This window comes from Asparagus officinalis, chromosome 6 (genome assembly GCF_001876935.1).
Source record: "Asparagus officinalis chromosome 6, Aspof.V1, whole genome shotgun sequence".
NCBI lineage: Eukaryota > Viridiplantae > Streptophyta > Magnoliopsida > Asparagales > Asparagaceae > Asparagus > Asparagus officinalis.
In genome coordinates, this window is record NC_033799.1 from 3,663,172 (window position 1) to 3,678,640 (window position 15,469).

The 15,469-nt window shown below is 36.9% G+C and overlaps 1 protein-coding gene and 2 long non-coding RNA genes across 3 annotated transcripts in view; 1 reads left to right on the top strand and 2 right to left on the bottom strand.

Moving 5' to 3' along the window:
• LOC109845551 overlaps positions 1–1,620 on the bottom strand; it is a 5,847-nt gene extending 4,227 nt beyond the window's left edge. Inside the window, exon 1 of the long non-coding RNA XR_002248406.1 lies at positions 1,536–1,620. This is a non-coding gene — a long non-coding RNA (uncharacterized LOC109845551). The remainder of the gene's footprint in view (positions 1–1,535) is intronic.
• Positions 4,243–13,568, top strand: LOC109844283 (thiamine-repressible mitochondrial transport protein THI74-like). Its single transcript, XM_020413271.1, has 4 exons — positions 4,243–4,341; positions 11,632–12,170; positions 12,499–12,919; positions 13,118–13,568. Exons 2-4 carry the CDS (start codon positions 11,694–11,696, stop codon positions 13,417–13,419), a joined length of 1,200 nt encoding a protein of 399 aa, XP_020268860.1. The 5' UTR covers positions 4,243–4,341; positions 11,632–11,693; the 3' UTR covers positions 13,420–13,568.
• The window catches only part of LOC109844284, a 3,409-nt gene continuing 1,203 nt past the window's right edge, over positions 13,264–15,469 (bottom strand). The window contains exons 3-4 of the long non-coding RNA XR_002247974.1: positions 15,120–15,157; positions 13,264–13,351 (exon numbers count right to left, since the gene is read on the bottom strand). This is a non-coding gene — a long non-coding RNA (uncharacterized LOC109844284). The remainder of the gene's footprint in view (positions 13,352–15,119; positions 15,158–15,469) is intronic.

Here is a 15,469-nt window from a genome sequence, read left to right on the forward strand (position 1 = left end):
ACTTCTGAATGAATATTTGAATTTAATGATTACACGTTGGAATTATTACCAAGGTCTTTTTGGGTGAAATTTTACGATAAGCATCACATTTAACTGTAGTAGGAGCACTTACATACGATATAGCCTTTAAGTTGGGCTAATTGAGGTAAGTTTGAAACTTATTAAGGTATGGAGACTAATTAGCACACTCTAGCGACTGTCATAGGAAGGCTTCTATCCCATTAAGCACTGTTTTAAAAAACATTCGCCTAGTCCGCTTAAGCGTACGCCTAGATCTAGGCGGTACCTAGACCGCCTAACTAGCGCCTAGCGCCTAGACGGTATTTAGGCTGCCCACCTAGATTTTACGAGCGTTTAGGGGAGCATTGTTTGCTTACGTAGATTGCACCCTGTAGGCCTTGATTGTGATTTTATGTGTCGTAGCCTACACGTCCTCCAAACTCTATTAACCTCCAAATATGAACATCTCTACTACATCCGACCTTCAGTAAAACCTCATCGACCACCACTTAAATGAAAAAAAAAAACGTCCAAAAATCGCTTAGGCCCCCACCTAGGCGACTAAGCGCTGGGCGCCAAGTCCGACACCTAGAAGCGCCCAGCGTTTAATGTAACATTGTCATTAAGAATATAGTATTGCTTACATCCAACTTCACATACTTTGCATATTTTCATTTCTTAAAAGTTTCGGCAACACCTACCCGCTGTTCTCCCTATACACTGTGCGGATGTTATTATGCATATTGACAATAGACTAAAATGCAGAACAACATACGCTTATTGTACACGGAGAACAACGGGTACGTGCTGCCAAAATTTTTAAGAAATGAAAACGTACAAAGTTGGATGTATGCACTACTATTCCTAACTCGTCCGAGAAGGACAGATCCAATAATTACAAATTTCTATATCAATTCTTTCCTATTATAATATAAAGTGAACGATTATTTTTGGGTAGAAAACTTTTATCTCCTACCCAAATTTGACTCGTTTATCTTATGTTATTACCTCAAAGAATTGGTTGTAATTATTGGAAAAGAATCTAGGAATAACATTATATTTTTTTCACCTAAATTAGATATATAACACATTATTACGTAATATTGCGTTATATATCACTCTATTTTTTGAAAACATTTTCTTTCATAAATCACACATTTTCAAATCACAAACCTATATAATCACATTAGTATAATTTAATTTAGGTAAAATTAAACTTAGGGTTATATCTACGGTTAGAAATGATTAATAAATTTATTTGAGTTATGGTAAAATTAAGTTTAATATTAAAAGTTCTGTTTAATTAGGGCAAAAATGTATTTAATTTAGGGTTTATAATTATTATAAGTGTTGATGAAATATGGCGAAATATTATCAAATTATGGATTAAAGAAACGGTTAATAGCTGATTTTTTTTCTAGGCTTACAATATTCAATTTTTTTTATTTTGGTTTAGAAATTACGGTATTTGCTAAAATTAAACAATAATTTACGAAAATTATAATATTGAAATATTTCATGAAATTAAAACATACCTTAACCCAAGTAGAGTCGGCGGTGGCCTGGCCAGGCGATGGCATGGGGCGACGGCGGGGTGGGCTGACGGAGGTGGCAAACTAGGGTAGAACCCTAGCAAACGCACGCCCGCCAAAGGAAAAGCTAGGGTTTTAGGACCTCAACTGATCTCCCCTTTTCGTTTCCCAATCCTTCTCCCAACCTCGATCATGGCGGACGCTCCCCAATCCATCGCCGAAGAAACCCCCTCAATCCCCCAAAAAATCGAATCCGACGCAGCCCCCTCGATTCCCGAAACCCTAGCGAGCGAGAAGGAAACCAATGGAGGTTCGAATAGGGAGAGAGGAGATGAGGAAGAGACCAAGGACGGATCAGCGAAGAGGGAGAAGGTGGACGAGGAATCGACGAAGGAGACGGAGGTGGAGATGAAGGAGGAAGAGGAAGAGGTTGAAGGAGATGTAGTTACAGGTTTTTTTTTGGTTATAAGTCCCTCGGTTCTTTTTTAACTTTAAATAACCCAACATCAAGTAGATTTTTTTTTTGAGCTACCGCTAGGATCTGAATTCTGAAGTTCTAGATATCCTTATACCATCTCCAACCCATTGCATCAAAATGGTGTAAATTTTGCATCAAAATAGCGCAAAATTCACATCAAACAGTAATACATCTCCAACCGCACCATTTTTTACACCAAAAAAGAATATTCTCAGTTTATTCCGTTTTATCTTCTTTTTATATTAATTAAGAGGTAAAAAATAAATATTTAAAAATTTTTAAAACAATGTACAGTAATAACACAGATGAATAGTATGGCGCAATATTTGGTATCGCACTGTTCATCTCATCCAAAGTGCCGCGAAACATGCGGCACGGTTAGAGCTCGAACAGTTCAACGCAACGGCATTTTGCCGTTGCGTTGGAGATGCCCAATGCCCTTGGGGTTTGGGTATGCAGCCAAGAATCTCTGGGCGATGTGCTAGAATAAAATTATGTAAAAGATGAAATATCAAATATCTATATTTAGCTACTAACATATTCGGAGTGCAAACTAGCTCATTTTATCGCTGTGGACTGATTTCAATTACTAATGCTGGTTTCCTTAATGCCATTGGGGTTTTCTAGGTTTTCAGCTCAGGTGAGAGGGAGTTTTGTGGCGGGGGTGGAGAGAAGGGGTGTGCGCCGGCTATGGTTTTAATTTTTTTTTAAAGTGGGGCTAGCATTTTAATCCTATTTCCGTCTAGGATGCTAACCCCATTTTAAAGGGAAAAAAAATTAAAATGATTGTACATAATGTAATTAAAATGTTTTGAAAATTTTAAAACATTGCATACACTCATATTACATTGCATACACTCATATTACATTTTCTCGTGAGAATAGGGATCTCGGTATGATTGTACATAATGTAAGTAAATTTGACCAAAGAGAAGTAAACATTTGCAACTTTTGATGCGTATAGTTTAACTTCAGAGACAAAGATTTAGTTGAGGGAGGGGGTGAGGGAGATTTGGCTTCTTTGAGGTAGTTCAATTTATTATGCACGTCAAGAAGTGAACGATATTAAATGTGAATAATTATGTATGTCAGGTTGAAGTAATTTCTAACAATAAGTTTTTAACTACAATGTAACATAAAATATATTGTCTTGCATATTTTTCCTATTATCTAACCATTTATTGAGATGAATATCACTTTTTCAACCACGCATCCTATCAGAACCACCTGCATGACACGGCGGTTCTGAGCCACTAGGGTTTTTTTCCCCAATTTGCCATCCTGTTTAGGACATGGAGCATTAGAACTGCCCGCTCGCATGCAGATGGTTCTGATAGAAATAGTACTCCATTTTCCCTGCATAGTTTACTTTGCATTATGCTCATGCGGCCATGCCTAATTATAACTAGGTCCAATCACCCTCTCTCATGGAAGCATTCGTATGAATGATAACGTTCTTACATACGTTCATTCGCTATTCAGAGTGCGAATCTTGTAAAATGGAATTTTGCTTTCAAATTCACCCCATAAGGGCCCACATCAGCTCCATACCGTCAAATCTAGCAGCGTTAACTAACGATCACTCACCCCTCAATTATTCTCATCCGCCCGTTCCCGTCACCGCAAGCGTTGGCAAATCCCTTAAGGGGGTGTTTGTTTCACCAAATTTTTTGGCATTTGGTATGGATTACAAGTTTTGGGATCAAAAAGTGAGTTTTTTTTTTGTATTTTGGGATTCCATATATGGTGTTTGTTTTTAAAAAATTTTAGAATATCGAATCCCAAAAGTATAAAAAATGCCCAATTTTTAGAATTCGTCAAATCCTCTCAATTGAAGAGGATTTTGGCAAATCCATAAATGAGTGTGCTTATCTCTCAATTAGAGAGGATTTGATAAATCCCAATTTTGTTTTTTTGTGGGAGGTAACCTCACCAAGATAGCATATTCATGGTATTACAAATTTTTGGCATTTGGTAATGCTACAATTTGAGCTTGAAACAAATAAAATATTACAAATTGTAATATTCAAAATCTCAAAATATTAATAAAACAAATAACATTTTAGAAATCACAACCCATAACAAAACACCTATGGATTTCAAATCCCATGGTAAAATCCATATCCTAAAATTATAGGATTTGAAACAAACACCTCCTAAACTAACCGGGGTCCTTCAGCACGGCAAAATAAGGTAATCACACCGGGTGGTTATTTTAATTGACCAAGTCGGCTTCCTCCTGACATAAATAAGGCCCCTCCCCCTTTCGTTTTCTTTTTTTAATTTGATGATCCGGATTTCTCTCTTGTTGCGTCCTCGAATTCTCTCAAGGTCAGTTTTTTCTCCCTTTTTGCGGAATATTTGTTTAGCGTTATTTTTTAGATTGATTTCTTGTAAAAAAAATCTCTTTTCTGGGTTGAAAACGATATTTGATTAGGGATTTTTTTTATTAATTTTACCCTAGGTTTTCCTATTCTATTAATTGGTTGATTTTAGGATCAATTTCTTCAGGAATTCTTTTTTGGTGATGTTTATAGTGAGTGTTGATTAGGGTTTGTTGTTTGGAGACCAAAAAAGTGAAAAGGCTTGAAGTGCTGCTTAAGATAGTATTAGACTGCATCAAGTAATAAAACATCCGTCACAACCCTAGCACCGAGATTTTGAAACAATCATAAAAAGATAATTGTAGATAGACCCCCTGTACTACTGCTAAATTAAACTTACTACCCCTGTAGTTATATTGCTGCAGATAGAACCCGAAAGAGTTTTATTATCGCAGATAGAACCCCTGAGTGAAAATGTACTGGTACAGATGGAACCCTTTGAAAAGGTTAAGAGAAAATTCACTCTGGTGGTCTATCTGCCACAAATAGAACTACAAGGGTAGTAAGTTCAATGTAGCAATAGTACAAGGAGTGTCCAGAATTTATCCAATTGAGAACTGTTCCGATGAGATAAGAACTTACTGTCACAGTGGTATATTTGAGAGAGAGATTAAAAGCAAGCTGTGCAAAAAATCAAAATGGGCATATCAACAAGCTAACTTTTGCTACACGAGTTTTTGTCCACCGCCATTTTGCATCAAGTTCATCACTCAAATCTTTACTAGCTCCGTTAGGACTCAATAAAGAGTTAGACTCCGAATTATGATCTACTTTTGGTATAAGATGTACATTCTCCAAGGAATCAACTTGTTGCAATTCCGTGTCATCGTCAATTTTCCACCAACTCCAAATAGATCTACTCGAATCATCAAAATAGCCTTGAATCTCAATCAAAGGGATGTAAATCATAAATAGAGAATTGCAAATGTAGGTTAGTAGGAATGGAGAGACACCGGTATCTTCGACTAATTGAACTATATAACTAGCAACATTCCATATTGCTGCAATTGCAAAAATATGTCAAACCTAAAATCCAATGATATGTATCTCTGTCCATCCACCTCCTGAATGAGTTGCAAATAGGACTGAACACAAGATGATCCAAACTATTATTGTTTCTTGTTTAATAGAATTCATATCAATATATTCGCAAATATGCATAGCAATGAGGGCCTAAGTATCTTTTAGGAACATTATTGTCAATTCAGTAGAAGCGGAACAATGGCACTAGTCTAACTTCAACATTCTTCAAGAAGATAATGAGGATGAATATAGTAGTTGAAAAATAAAACTTATTATATGTTTGGAAGCTACAATATGTCAGGAGCTTTGAAAGGAGGGGAAGGAAAATTAAGTGGCTAATTTTCGCATTGGTTGACCTGATTCCACCCCTAGTGATATTCGATAAATAAAATGATCCATACGCCAAGCTGGGACTTGTCTATACATGTTAGCTTTCTCCGAATTTAATCATACCTTCTTAACATGTGAATATACTTAATTGCTAATTAATATTATTGATCAAGTTATGTTGCATCATCCAATTATTCGTATCCGCGTCACAAACTATGATATTTTCTATACTTGAATAATTCTTCATGAAAACCAAGTACTCAAAGATACTAATTACCATGACAGGTTCCTCCAGCCAAATATTCCTCTTAAATTACCAATAGAGTAGGTTTCACATTGTGAATACATGCAAGAACTTAACCTTTTTACCACTATTTGAGAAATAACTGATTGAAATATCCTTCAACGATACACATATTAACAACTAGCACATAAAAGGGATTAGATAAATTTCTTTTTCAATTTTTTGTATATTATTCTATTTAAGATAATCTCGGGTGAAGCTTGTATCTTGTTTCAAATTTTTTGAAAATTCCCCAGACAGATTGAGCTAAAAATCTAAACGCACATCAGAAATTAATAAAAATATATAATATTTAAAGGTTATTTAAAAAACATTAATTTAGCTCTATAATTCATACAAATTGAATAAAAAATAATATTACAACTAATTTTCAGGAATATGAACAGAATAAAAGAATAAAGGGAAAAAGAGAAACCTGAACGAAATTGAGAGACACATGAATCCAAATATTCAAATTTTGAGAAGTAAAAGACTGAATTTTATTAGAGATCTCGATTCCACAAACAATAAGGAGTTTGGTAAAAACAAGAGGAAAAAAACCGAGTCGAATTTTGATTGACCCGAGTATGGGAAGCTTTTAGTACCCTCTAAAATTCTTATTTGATTGATTAAGACTGTTTAACAAACGAGTCAGGTTATAAGTTTGACCCGACCCGATAGCTTAATCTACACTCTAAATTGTAATAGTCTGGTCACAAATTAGAAGATAAACTATTAAACATGGAGATTTGCATGATAATGTTATAAGTATCAGATATTTGGAATAATAATAGACATAACTTACAAGCTCATGATGCAAAACTTGAAACATTGTACCTTAACCGATGAATAACGTTGCATTATTTGTCGTGATAATCATTTTCCATAATCACCACCCATGCTATAATCATTTCTCCTGCCTAAGGTCATCAACAATATAATTATGTACCAACATAAGCTACTACTTATTGTAAAAGATCACAATATTACTGCAACATTTCCACCATCATCATTTGCAAAATTAGTACTATTTATTGTTCTTTCATGCTAATTTCCTAGATCTGCATCAACCCATGTCTAATTTTATTACCCATATACCAGAAGTAATTTTTGTTCATGGAACTCATAATACTATTACACACTACATTCATTCTTTAATAAAACTCTTTAAAAAATCCCTGCAATCTAGTCGTTCACAACTGCGCAATTTTTCCTTGTTTCACCTTCATCTCAAGTTTTATCATAATCCTCCCCATTTTCTCCATAGCCAGAGCAAAATCTAAGTAAAAATCTTCTCACGGTGCACTGACAATGTTCAAGATTAAGGATCTAGATAAGGAATCAGTCAAAAGAGCCATATCAGATTGAAATAAGGCTCTCTTGCTGAGTACATTCCTGTAATATCAAATGTCGAAAAATTTAGCACTTCCAGATTCATTTCAATCAGAGTTTTGCTATCCTCAGGAGTTTTGCATTTTGTTTCCTTTAGTTTCTCAGCATAGCAAGCGTCGAGTGTAGGGTCTTGATTTGCATAGCTTGTGAAATTGTATAGCCTAGGGGTGAGCATTGTTCGGCTCACATCGAACAAACCGATCGAACCGCCCGACTTTGGGCAGTTCGGTGCGGTTTTGAGAAAGTTTCGGTTCGGGTCGGGCTTAGATAAGTATAAGCCGATTAAACCGACCCGACCGAACATTGCACACCCTCCCAATACCCGCGTAACCCATACCCAATACCCATTACCCGACTAATATAATTCCCTCATTCAGAACCCGATCCTAAATCTCTCTCGATCAAACCCTAAATCTCTCTCGATCTGGTCCCCGCCGTCGCCAGCCCCCTCAAGCCGCCAGCACCAGTCCTCTTCTCTCAATCAACACCATTACGAAGCCTTTTTCCTCTCCGTCAGCCCCCTCGGTCAAGATCCCACCCCAAGCCCCCTCTCAGCCAGCGGCGGCGACGTCGAGTGGCGACGGCGCAGCTCAGAGGGTGGTAATCGAGCGGCAAGCTCGAGGGTGTCCAGGGCTTCGTCGAAGGGTCTTCGAGGAGTGGAGGAGCGAGGCGACGGAGGAGGGTTTTGAGGAGGGAGGGGGAGAGGGGGAGGTCGTCGTCGTCGGTGAAGGGATGGTCGTGTTCGTACTGCACCCAGGTACTTCTAGTCCCTTTATTTTTTACGTTTTTGTTTTTGAGTGCAGTTGTGAGGCGAGGGCGGCGTCGACAGTGAGCTCGAGGGTGTAAACCGACCGCACCAAACCGAACCGTAACAGTTAGGTTCGGGTCGGTTCTCTTGAGATCGTCAGTGCTGTTCGGTTGTCATTTTTTTTGTCGAAACCCGACCGACCGACCGAATGCTCACCCCTAGTAGAGCCTGTTGCTGAAGAATGTGCAGTGAGTATAACCAATGGTCTGAGCTCCTGTCGGCATAAATTTTCGTAAATCAAACTCCAGGGATTTTTTTTTTTTACTTTTATGGGAAAATGAAGAAAAACAAGTTAAATTTCACAAAACCCAGTAAACCTCATAAATAAAGAAAACCCTGAAAAATCTTATAAATGGCTTTAACATGTAGAGCAAAAAGTCTAGTGATGTGACCCGGTAATCGTGTCTTTTTCTTCCATATGGATGCTTCATTCCAAATTATCATCACAAATTTTGATTTGTCATAATTCAAAGTTATTGCTCTACCCATTTACGTGGTTTGTGAGATTTTTCCAATAGTTCAGAAGGATCTAGTCTTATCTGAAAGTCCAAATGGGTTTTCATTAATTTTAAAGTGAAGAGGGCTTTGTGCAAAGCCCCCAAGTTTCATGGAATTTTGGGAGATTTATCCAAAAAAAAATAACACTGAAGTGTGTGTGATTATACTAGTGTACCACTTAAGAAAACTAGATCTGTCACATTCAGCCCTTTGCTCGAGAAGGATCTCATGAGTGTGTTAAAATCAAAATCTGATTTTGGAATTTCTTCTTCAGCTTCTGATGCCTTAGAAATCAGTCCATCTCTTCGTCCCTTGACAACCCGCCAATGAGGGCCTCCCTGTAGTACAAAACAAGAAAAGAACATAATTTCATCGATACATAAATTACCATAGTTTAAGAAACATGATTCTTACTACAGCTCCAATTGCATCTTTTGTAGCTAGGGAAAGTATATCAGCCCATGAAACAACACTAGGACATTCAGCTTCTAGGCTTTCTTTAATTCGATCGATGAATTCAAACCCACGAAGATTTACGTTCGAACTTGCTTCTTTCTTTGCTTTATTGTTGGAAGTTGAATTTAATAGCACAGACGCATCACATCCCCGAAAATGTATCAACAATACAAGAAATTAAACTTAATAATATAAACAACTAATATACGAATTGTGAGTACTCTACACTCACAAAGCAATCGATGAAGTGCAGTTTAAGAAGGCAGGAGCCAGTGATGGTGCATTCGGAATATGTCTCCTGACATAATCGAAAACGATCCCCTCTGCATTAGGAAACTTGGGTGCATAGAAACCTTGTACTGGAATTGTTTTAGTATAGTTTAATTGACAGAAAATAATAAAGACCAGGAAAACATTAAGCCTCATTTTCATTTGTTTTGGACTAAAAACACAAACAATACAATGTATAATGAAAACCTGAAATCAAATTAGATGATGGTAGCAGCTTCTTATAGGCCTGAGTTCATGTTGGGGAACCCTGTCACATTTTATTTCTATGAATCTATTATGTTGAGGCTAAATATGAATAGAAATTTTTTTTGAGCCTAATCAATCAAATAGTCCTAATCAATCAAATAAGGATTTTAGCGGGTACCAAAAGTTTCGCATACTCGGGTCGGTCAAAATTCGACCCGTTTTTCTTTTTCCTCTCGTTTTTACCAAACGAGGCTCCTCGTTGTTTGTGGAATCGAGATCTCTGATAAAATTCAGTCTTTTACTTCTCAAAATTCAAATATTTGGATTCATAGGTCTCCCGATTTCATTCAGTTTTCTCTTTTTCCCTTTATTTTTTTTCCTGTTCATATTAGGGGCTCTTTGTTTGGCTTAAAAGAAGGAAATCAAAGAATAGGAAACATATTTCCTATAATAAGTTTTTTCTTGTGTTTGGTTGACTTCTTAAAAGTAAAAAAGGAGATGAGATGAGATGAGTTGTCACCATATTATTGGATGATGTGAGTGATCTTTTAAGAAAACTTGTTTTGAGGTTGTTTGGTTGGATAAAAAAAATAAGGAAATGAATTATAAGAAACCTATTTTCTATAATAGGTTCTTTTCTTATGTTTGGTTCATTCTTAAAACTAAGAAAATAGTTGAGATGAGATGAGTTGCCATTATATTATTGGAAGATGTGACTCATACTTAAAGAAACCAATTTTCTTATTTTTTTTAAGGAAATGGATGGAAAAGAAATTTTAATGAGATGAGATGAGTTGTCACCATATTATTGGATGATGTGGGTGATTTTTAAAGATGAGATGATATGGGATGAGATGGATGATGTGACCCATTTCTTGTATTTGGTTCATTCTTAAAAGTAAGAAAGGAGATGAGATGAGTTGTCACCATATTATTGGTTGGTGTGGGTGATTTTTAAAGATGGAAATGGATGAAAATCAAATTTTATTGATTTCCTAGTACCTATTTTTTTCTTTGATTTTAGGAAACCAACCAAACAACCCCTTACTAAAAATTAGTTGTAATATTATTTTTTATTCACTCTGTATGAATTATAGAGCTAAATTGATCTATATATTTTAAAAATAATCTTTAAATATTGGGTTTTTATTGATTTCTGATGTGCGTTTAGATTTTAGCTCAATCTGTGTCTGGGGAATTTTCAAAAAACTTGAAATGAGCTACAAGCTTCACCCAGGATTATCTTAAATAGAATGAAATAAAAATTCTTGAAAAAGAAATTTATGTAATCCTTTTTATGTGCTAGTTATTAATAATTGTATCGTTGAAGATATTTCAATCAGTTATTTCTCAAATAGCGGTAAAAAGGTTAAGTTCTTGCATATATTCACAATGTGAAACCTACTCTATTGGTAATTTAAGAGGAATATTTGGTTGGAGGATCCTGTCATGGTAATTAGTATCTTTGAGTACTTGGTTTTCATGAAAAGAATTATTTAAGTATGGAAAATATCATAGTTTGTGACACGGATACGAATAATTGGATGATGCAAAATAAGTTGATAAATAAATATTAATTAGCAATTAAGTATCTTTACTTGTTAAGAAGGTATGATCAAATTTGGAGAAAGCTAACCTGTATAGACAAGCCCCAGCTTGGCGTACGGATCATTTTATTTATCGATATCACTTTGAGGAGGGGGTGGAATCGGGTCAAGCAATGCGATAATTAGCCACTTAATTTTCCTTTCCCTCTTTTCAAGGCTCCTGACATATTGTAGCTTCTAAACATACAATAAGCTTTCTTTTTTCGACTACTTTATTCATCCCCATTATCTGAAAGAATGTTGAAGTTAGACTAGTGCCATTGTTTCGCTTCTGCTGAATTGACAATAATATTCCTGAAAGATATTTAGGCCCTCATTGCTTTGCATATTTGCGAATATATTAATATGTTTTTTGTTAAACAGGAAACAATCATAGTTTGGATTATCTTGTGTTCGGTCCTATTTGCAACTCATTCAGGAGGTGGATGGACAGAGATACATATCGTTGGATTTTAGGTTTGACATATATTTTTGCAATTGCAGCAATATGGATTGCTGCTAGTTATATAGTCCAATCAGTCGAAGATGCCGGTGTCTCTCCATTCCTACTAACCTACATTTGCAACTCTCTATTTATGATTTACATCCCTTTGGTTGAGATTTCACGCTATTTTGATGATTCGAGTAGATCTAGTTGGAGTTGGTGGAAAACTGACGATGACACGGAATTGCAACAAGTTGATTCCTTAGAGAATGTACATCTTATACCAGAAGTAGATCATAATTCAGAGTCTAACTCTTTATTGAGTCCTAATGGAGCTAGTAAAGATTTGAGTGATGAACTTGATGCAAAAGGGCGGTGGACAAGAACTCGTGTGGCAAAAGTTAGCTTGTTGATATGCCCATTTTGGTTCTTTGCACAGCTTGCTTTTAATCTCTCCCTCAAATATACCACTGTGACAGTAAGTGCTTATCTCATCGGAACAGTTCTCATTTGGATAAATTCTGGACACCCTTTGTACAGTAGCCACATTGAACTTACTACCCTTGTAGGATAGACCGCCAGAGTGAATTTTCTCTTAACCTTTTCAGAGGGTTCTATCTGCAACAGTAGATTTTCACTCAGGACGTCTATTTGCTATAATAGAACTCTTTTGGGGTCTATCTGCAGCAATATAACTACAGGGGTAGTAAGTTTAATTTAACTATATTCTATCTACAATTACTTTTTATGTCTGTTTCAAACTCCCAGTGCCAGGGTTGTGATGGATGTTTAATTACTTGATGCAGTCTAATACCATCTTAAGCAGCACTTCGAGCCTTTTCACTTTTTTGGTCTCTTTAGCATTTTTAGGAGAAAAGTTTTCATGGGTTAAGCTAATTAGTATCCTTCTCTGTATGGGAGGAACTATAATAGTCAGCTTGGGCGATTCAGAAAGTGGAACGAGTGCAGACGCAAAAAACCCTGTCGTAGGTGACATTCTTTCTCTAGCTGCTGCTGCTACATATTCTATTTATATCACTTTGATACGAAAGAAATTGCCTGATGAGGGAGAAGGAGAAGCTCGAGCAAGTACAGCTCAATTCCTCGGATTCTTAGGGTTCTTCAACTTTCTGATCTTTCTGCCTGTTGTCCTAGTACTGTATTTGACGAAGGAGGATGCCTTTGATAGGCTCAAGCTTAAACAATTCAGTCTCATTGTGGCAAAAGGTTTGTGTTCATATCTCCATTATTATCGGAAAGGCAATGTTCTGCAGTTTCATAGGTTCAGGGTGGTTCTGGTAGCTTTGTGTGAAAACTGAAACCCTCCAGAGTTCGTGGCAGTTTTGTGAAACTAGTTCTTACACAAAACTGAGATCAAAAGAATAGAAATATAAAAAAACATTGTTTGTTTGTTTGCTATCGCAGGTCTATTAGATAATGTGCTGAGTGATTATTTGTGGGTGAAAGCAACTCAGCTGACGACGACTACAGTAGCGACTGCTGGTCTCTCGATTCAGGTCCCGATTGCTGCCATTGTTGATTCGATCACAGGACGAGCCCCTGGCTTGCTCGAGTACCTCGGAGCTGCTTTCGTCATGGTAGGGTTTGCAGGGATCAATGTCCCTTCAGATTCTTGTAGCCAATCTCGATCTCAAGCCACTATACAAGAACAAGAAGGTGAAGATAGTGTTAGTATTGAAATGGGGAGAACATCTTGTACTTCTTAGTGATATTCTTTTGTTCATAGGGCATCTTGTTCATGGTTTCTTGCAAATTTAAGACAGATCTGGATAAAGCATCTGTAGAGAACTTGAGTTTTTCACTTCTTCGTAGCTTTCTAATGAAATTTACTTGAGATACTGTATCAATGTTCAAATGCTCGATATGGACCTCAATCGCTGGATTATCAATCCCAACCCCAAAAAAACCAAAAAATTACCCAATTAATCAAACAAACAGAAAACAAACAACAAACAAACAAAGCTCAATTCAAAATTAAATCTTTTCCGCTCCATTCGATTCCTGAGCTTTAGCAAGAATCTTTGATTATCCTTTTTTGCAGTCTGTACCAAGGTCTCAAGCAAATTTAAAAAATATGCATGCATACAATTCTAAACAACCATGGCATACTAATCCACCCTTAGGACAACCCTTAACTTGTATGCTGGTGGAGAAAATGCTTGCTGCAACCTTGACTATTAAAGAATATAGGACAAATTTTGAAAAACGACCATTTTTTAAATTTAATAAGCAAAATCGACCCTGTAACAAGAAAATGGGCATTATCGACCCTTTTTTGCACGGGACTAGTAGTCCCGTGCAAAAAAAGGTTGCTTTTGCAAAGTCAACATCTTTCTCTCTCCTTTTCGTATCCATCGTTTCTCTCTCTCTTCAAAACCATCGCCAACGCCCCAGCACCCCCTTTTCACCGTCGCCCGCAGCCGAGCCCATCTCCAAGCAGTCGTCCCCACCAGCGTCTCCTCCATGCCGTCGCCCCTTCAGCGCCGTGAGCATCCACCACTGTCTCGACCTCCGCAACAGCGGCGTTTTAGCGAAGTGCATGGATTTTCATGTCAGGTCAAACACCCCCTCGCCGCCCCAAGGCTCACCGTCAGAGTCGATCTTGCTTGTCGAGCGATCTTCCTTGAGTTTTCATAGGTGAAGGTGAAGGAGTTGGGGGAGAGGGGAAGTAGAGGGGGAGGGGCGGAGGTGGGGGAGGAGGAGGTTGAGGGAGAAGAGGTCCGGAGGGGAGGGGAGGAGGTGGAAGAGGAGGAGGGAGTAGGGGAGGGGGGAGAGGCAGAGGGAGGACTTGAGGAGGCGAGAGGAAGGGAAGGGGAGGGAGAGGAGGGATGTGACAGTGAGGTGGGTCTGGGATTAAAGCAGGCTTGTCAGAGTTTTTTTTGGGGGAAGGGGGTCGGATTAACTTTTAGCAAAAACGACTCTTTTTTGCATGGGACTACTAGTCCCGTGCAAAAAAGGGTCGATTTTACCCATTTTCTTGTTACAGGGTCGATTTTTCCTATTAAATTTAAAAAAGGGTCATTTTTCAAAATTTGTCCAAGAATATAGCATCAGACTATCAATTACACAGGGCATATTAAGAACAATACAAATATGAATGAAACCGGAGTTAATATGTTTAACCAACTATTCTTGATTTAACAAAACCATTATAACAAGCAATTATCTAAGAAAATTTAGTACCAGCATTGCATGAAAACATTGGAAAATTTATAACATGGGTTTCAATGCAAGGGTCCATCATGTACATGTACAAAGGATTGGTGACACGCACAATGCTTAAAGATGACAATCACCAGCTCAAATATACATAAGAACGAAATAATGAACTAACAAATTAATACAAAGATATGGAATACTGTAGACCATATCCTAATATATTTGTTCACAAAAAAATTAAATTTACCTTGATAGCTTTATATTCCTCCTATCAACCTCAGATTCCTGACATCAACAATCAACAGTACAAAAAAGAAGATAAGTCATGAACCAATCAACCATCAACCAGATAATATAATAAGAAATAAGAGTAGGGAAATAATAATGATAAAAATAATCAGCATAACCACTACTTACAATTGAAAATAAAGATCTTCTTTGCTTCATCAAAACTGAAGCAGTAGGTAATTTATACAACCACAAAATAACCTAAAATTTCAATTAAGAAATATAAAGCCCTAGAAATTAGTACTGTTTATAATAACGGCCAAAGAATTTAGAGAGATTGGGGGTATAGGTTTGGAACTGATTTAGAGA

Excerpts from the sequence above, each read along its gene's own strand:
- LOC109844283 (XM_020413271.1), top strand. The coding sequence starts at position 11,694 with ATGGACAGAGATACATATCGTTGGATTTTAGGTTTGACATATATTTTT. Across the intron at positions 12,171-12,498 it reads TCAAATATACCACTGTGACA|TCTAATACCATCTTAAGCAG; the intron begins GTAAGTGCTTAT and ends TACTTGATGCAG. Across the intron at positions 12,920-13,117 it reads CAGTCTCATTGTGGCAAAAG|GTCTATTAGATAATGTGCTG; the intron begins GTTTGTGTTCAT and ends TTGCTATCGCAG.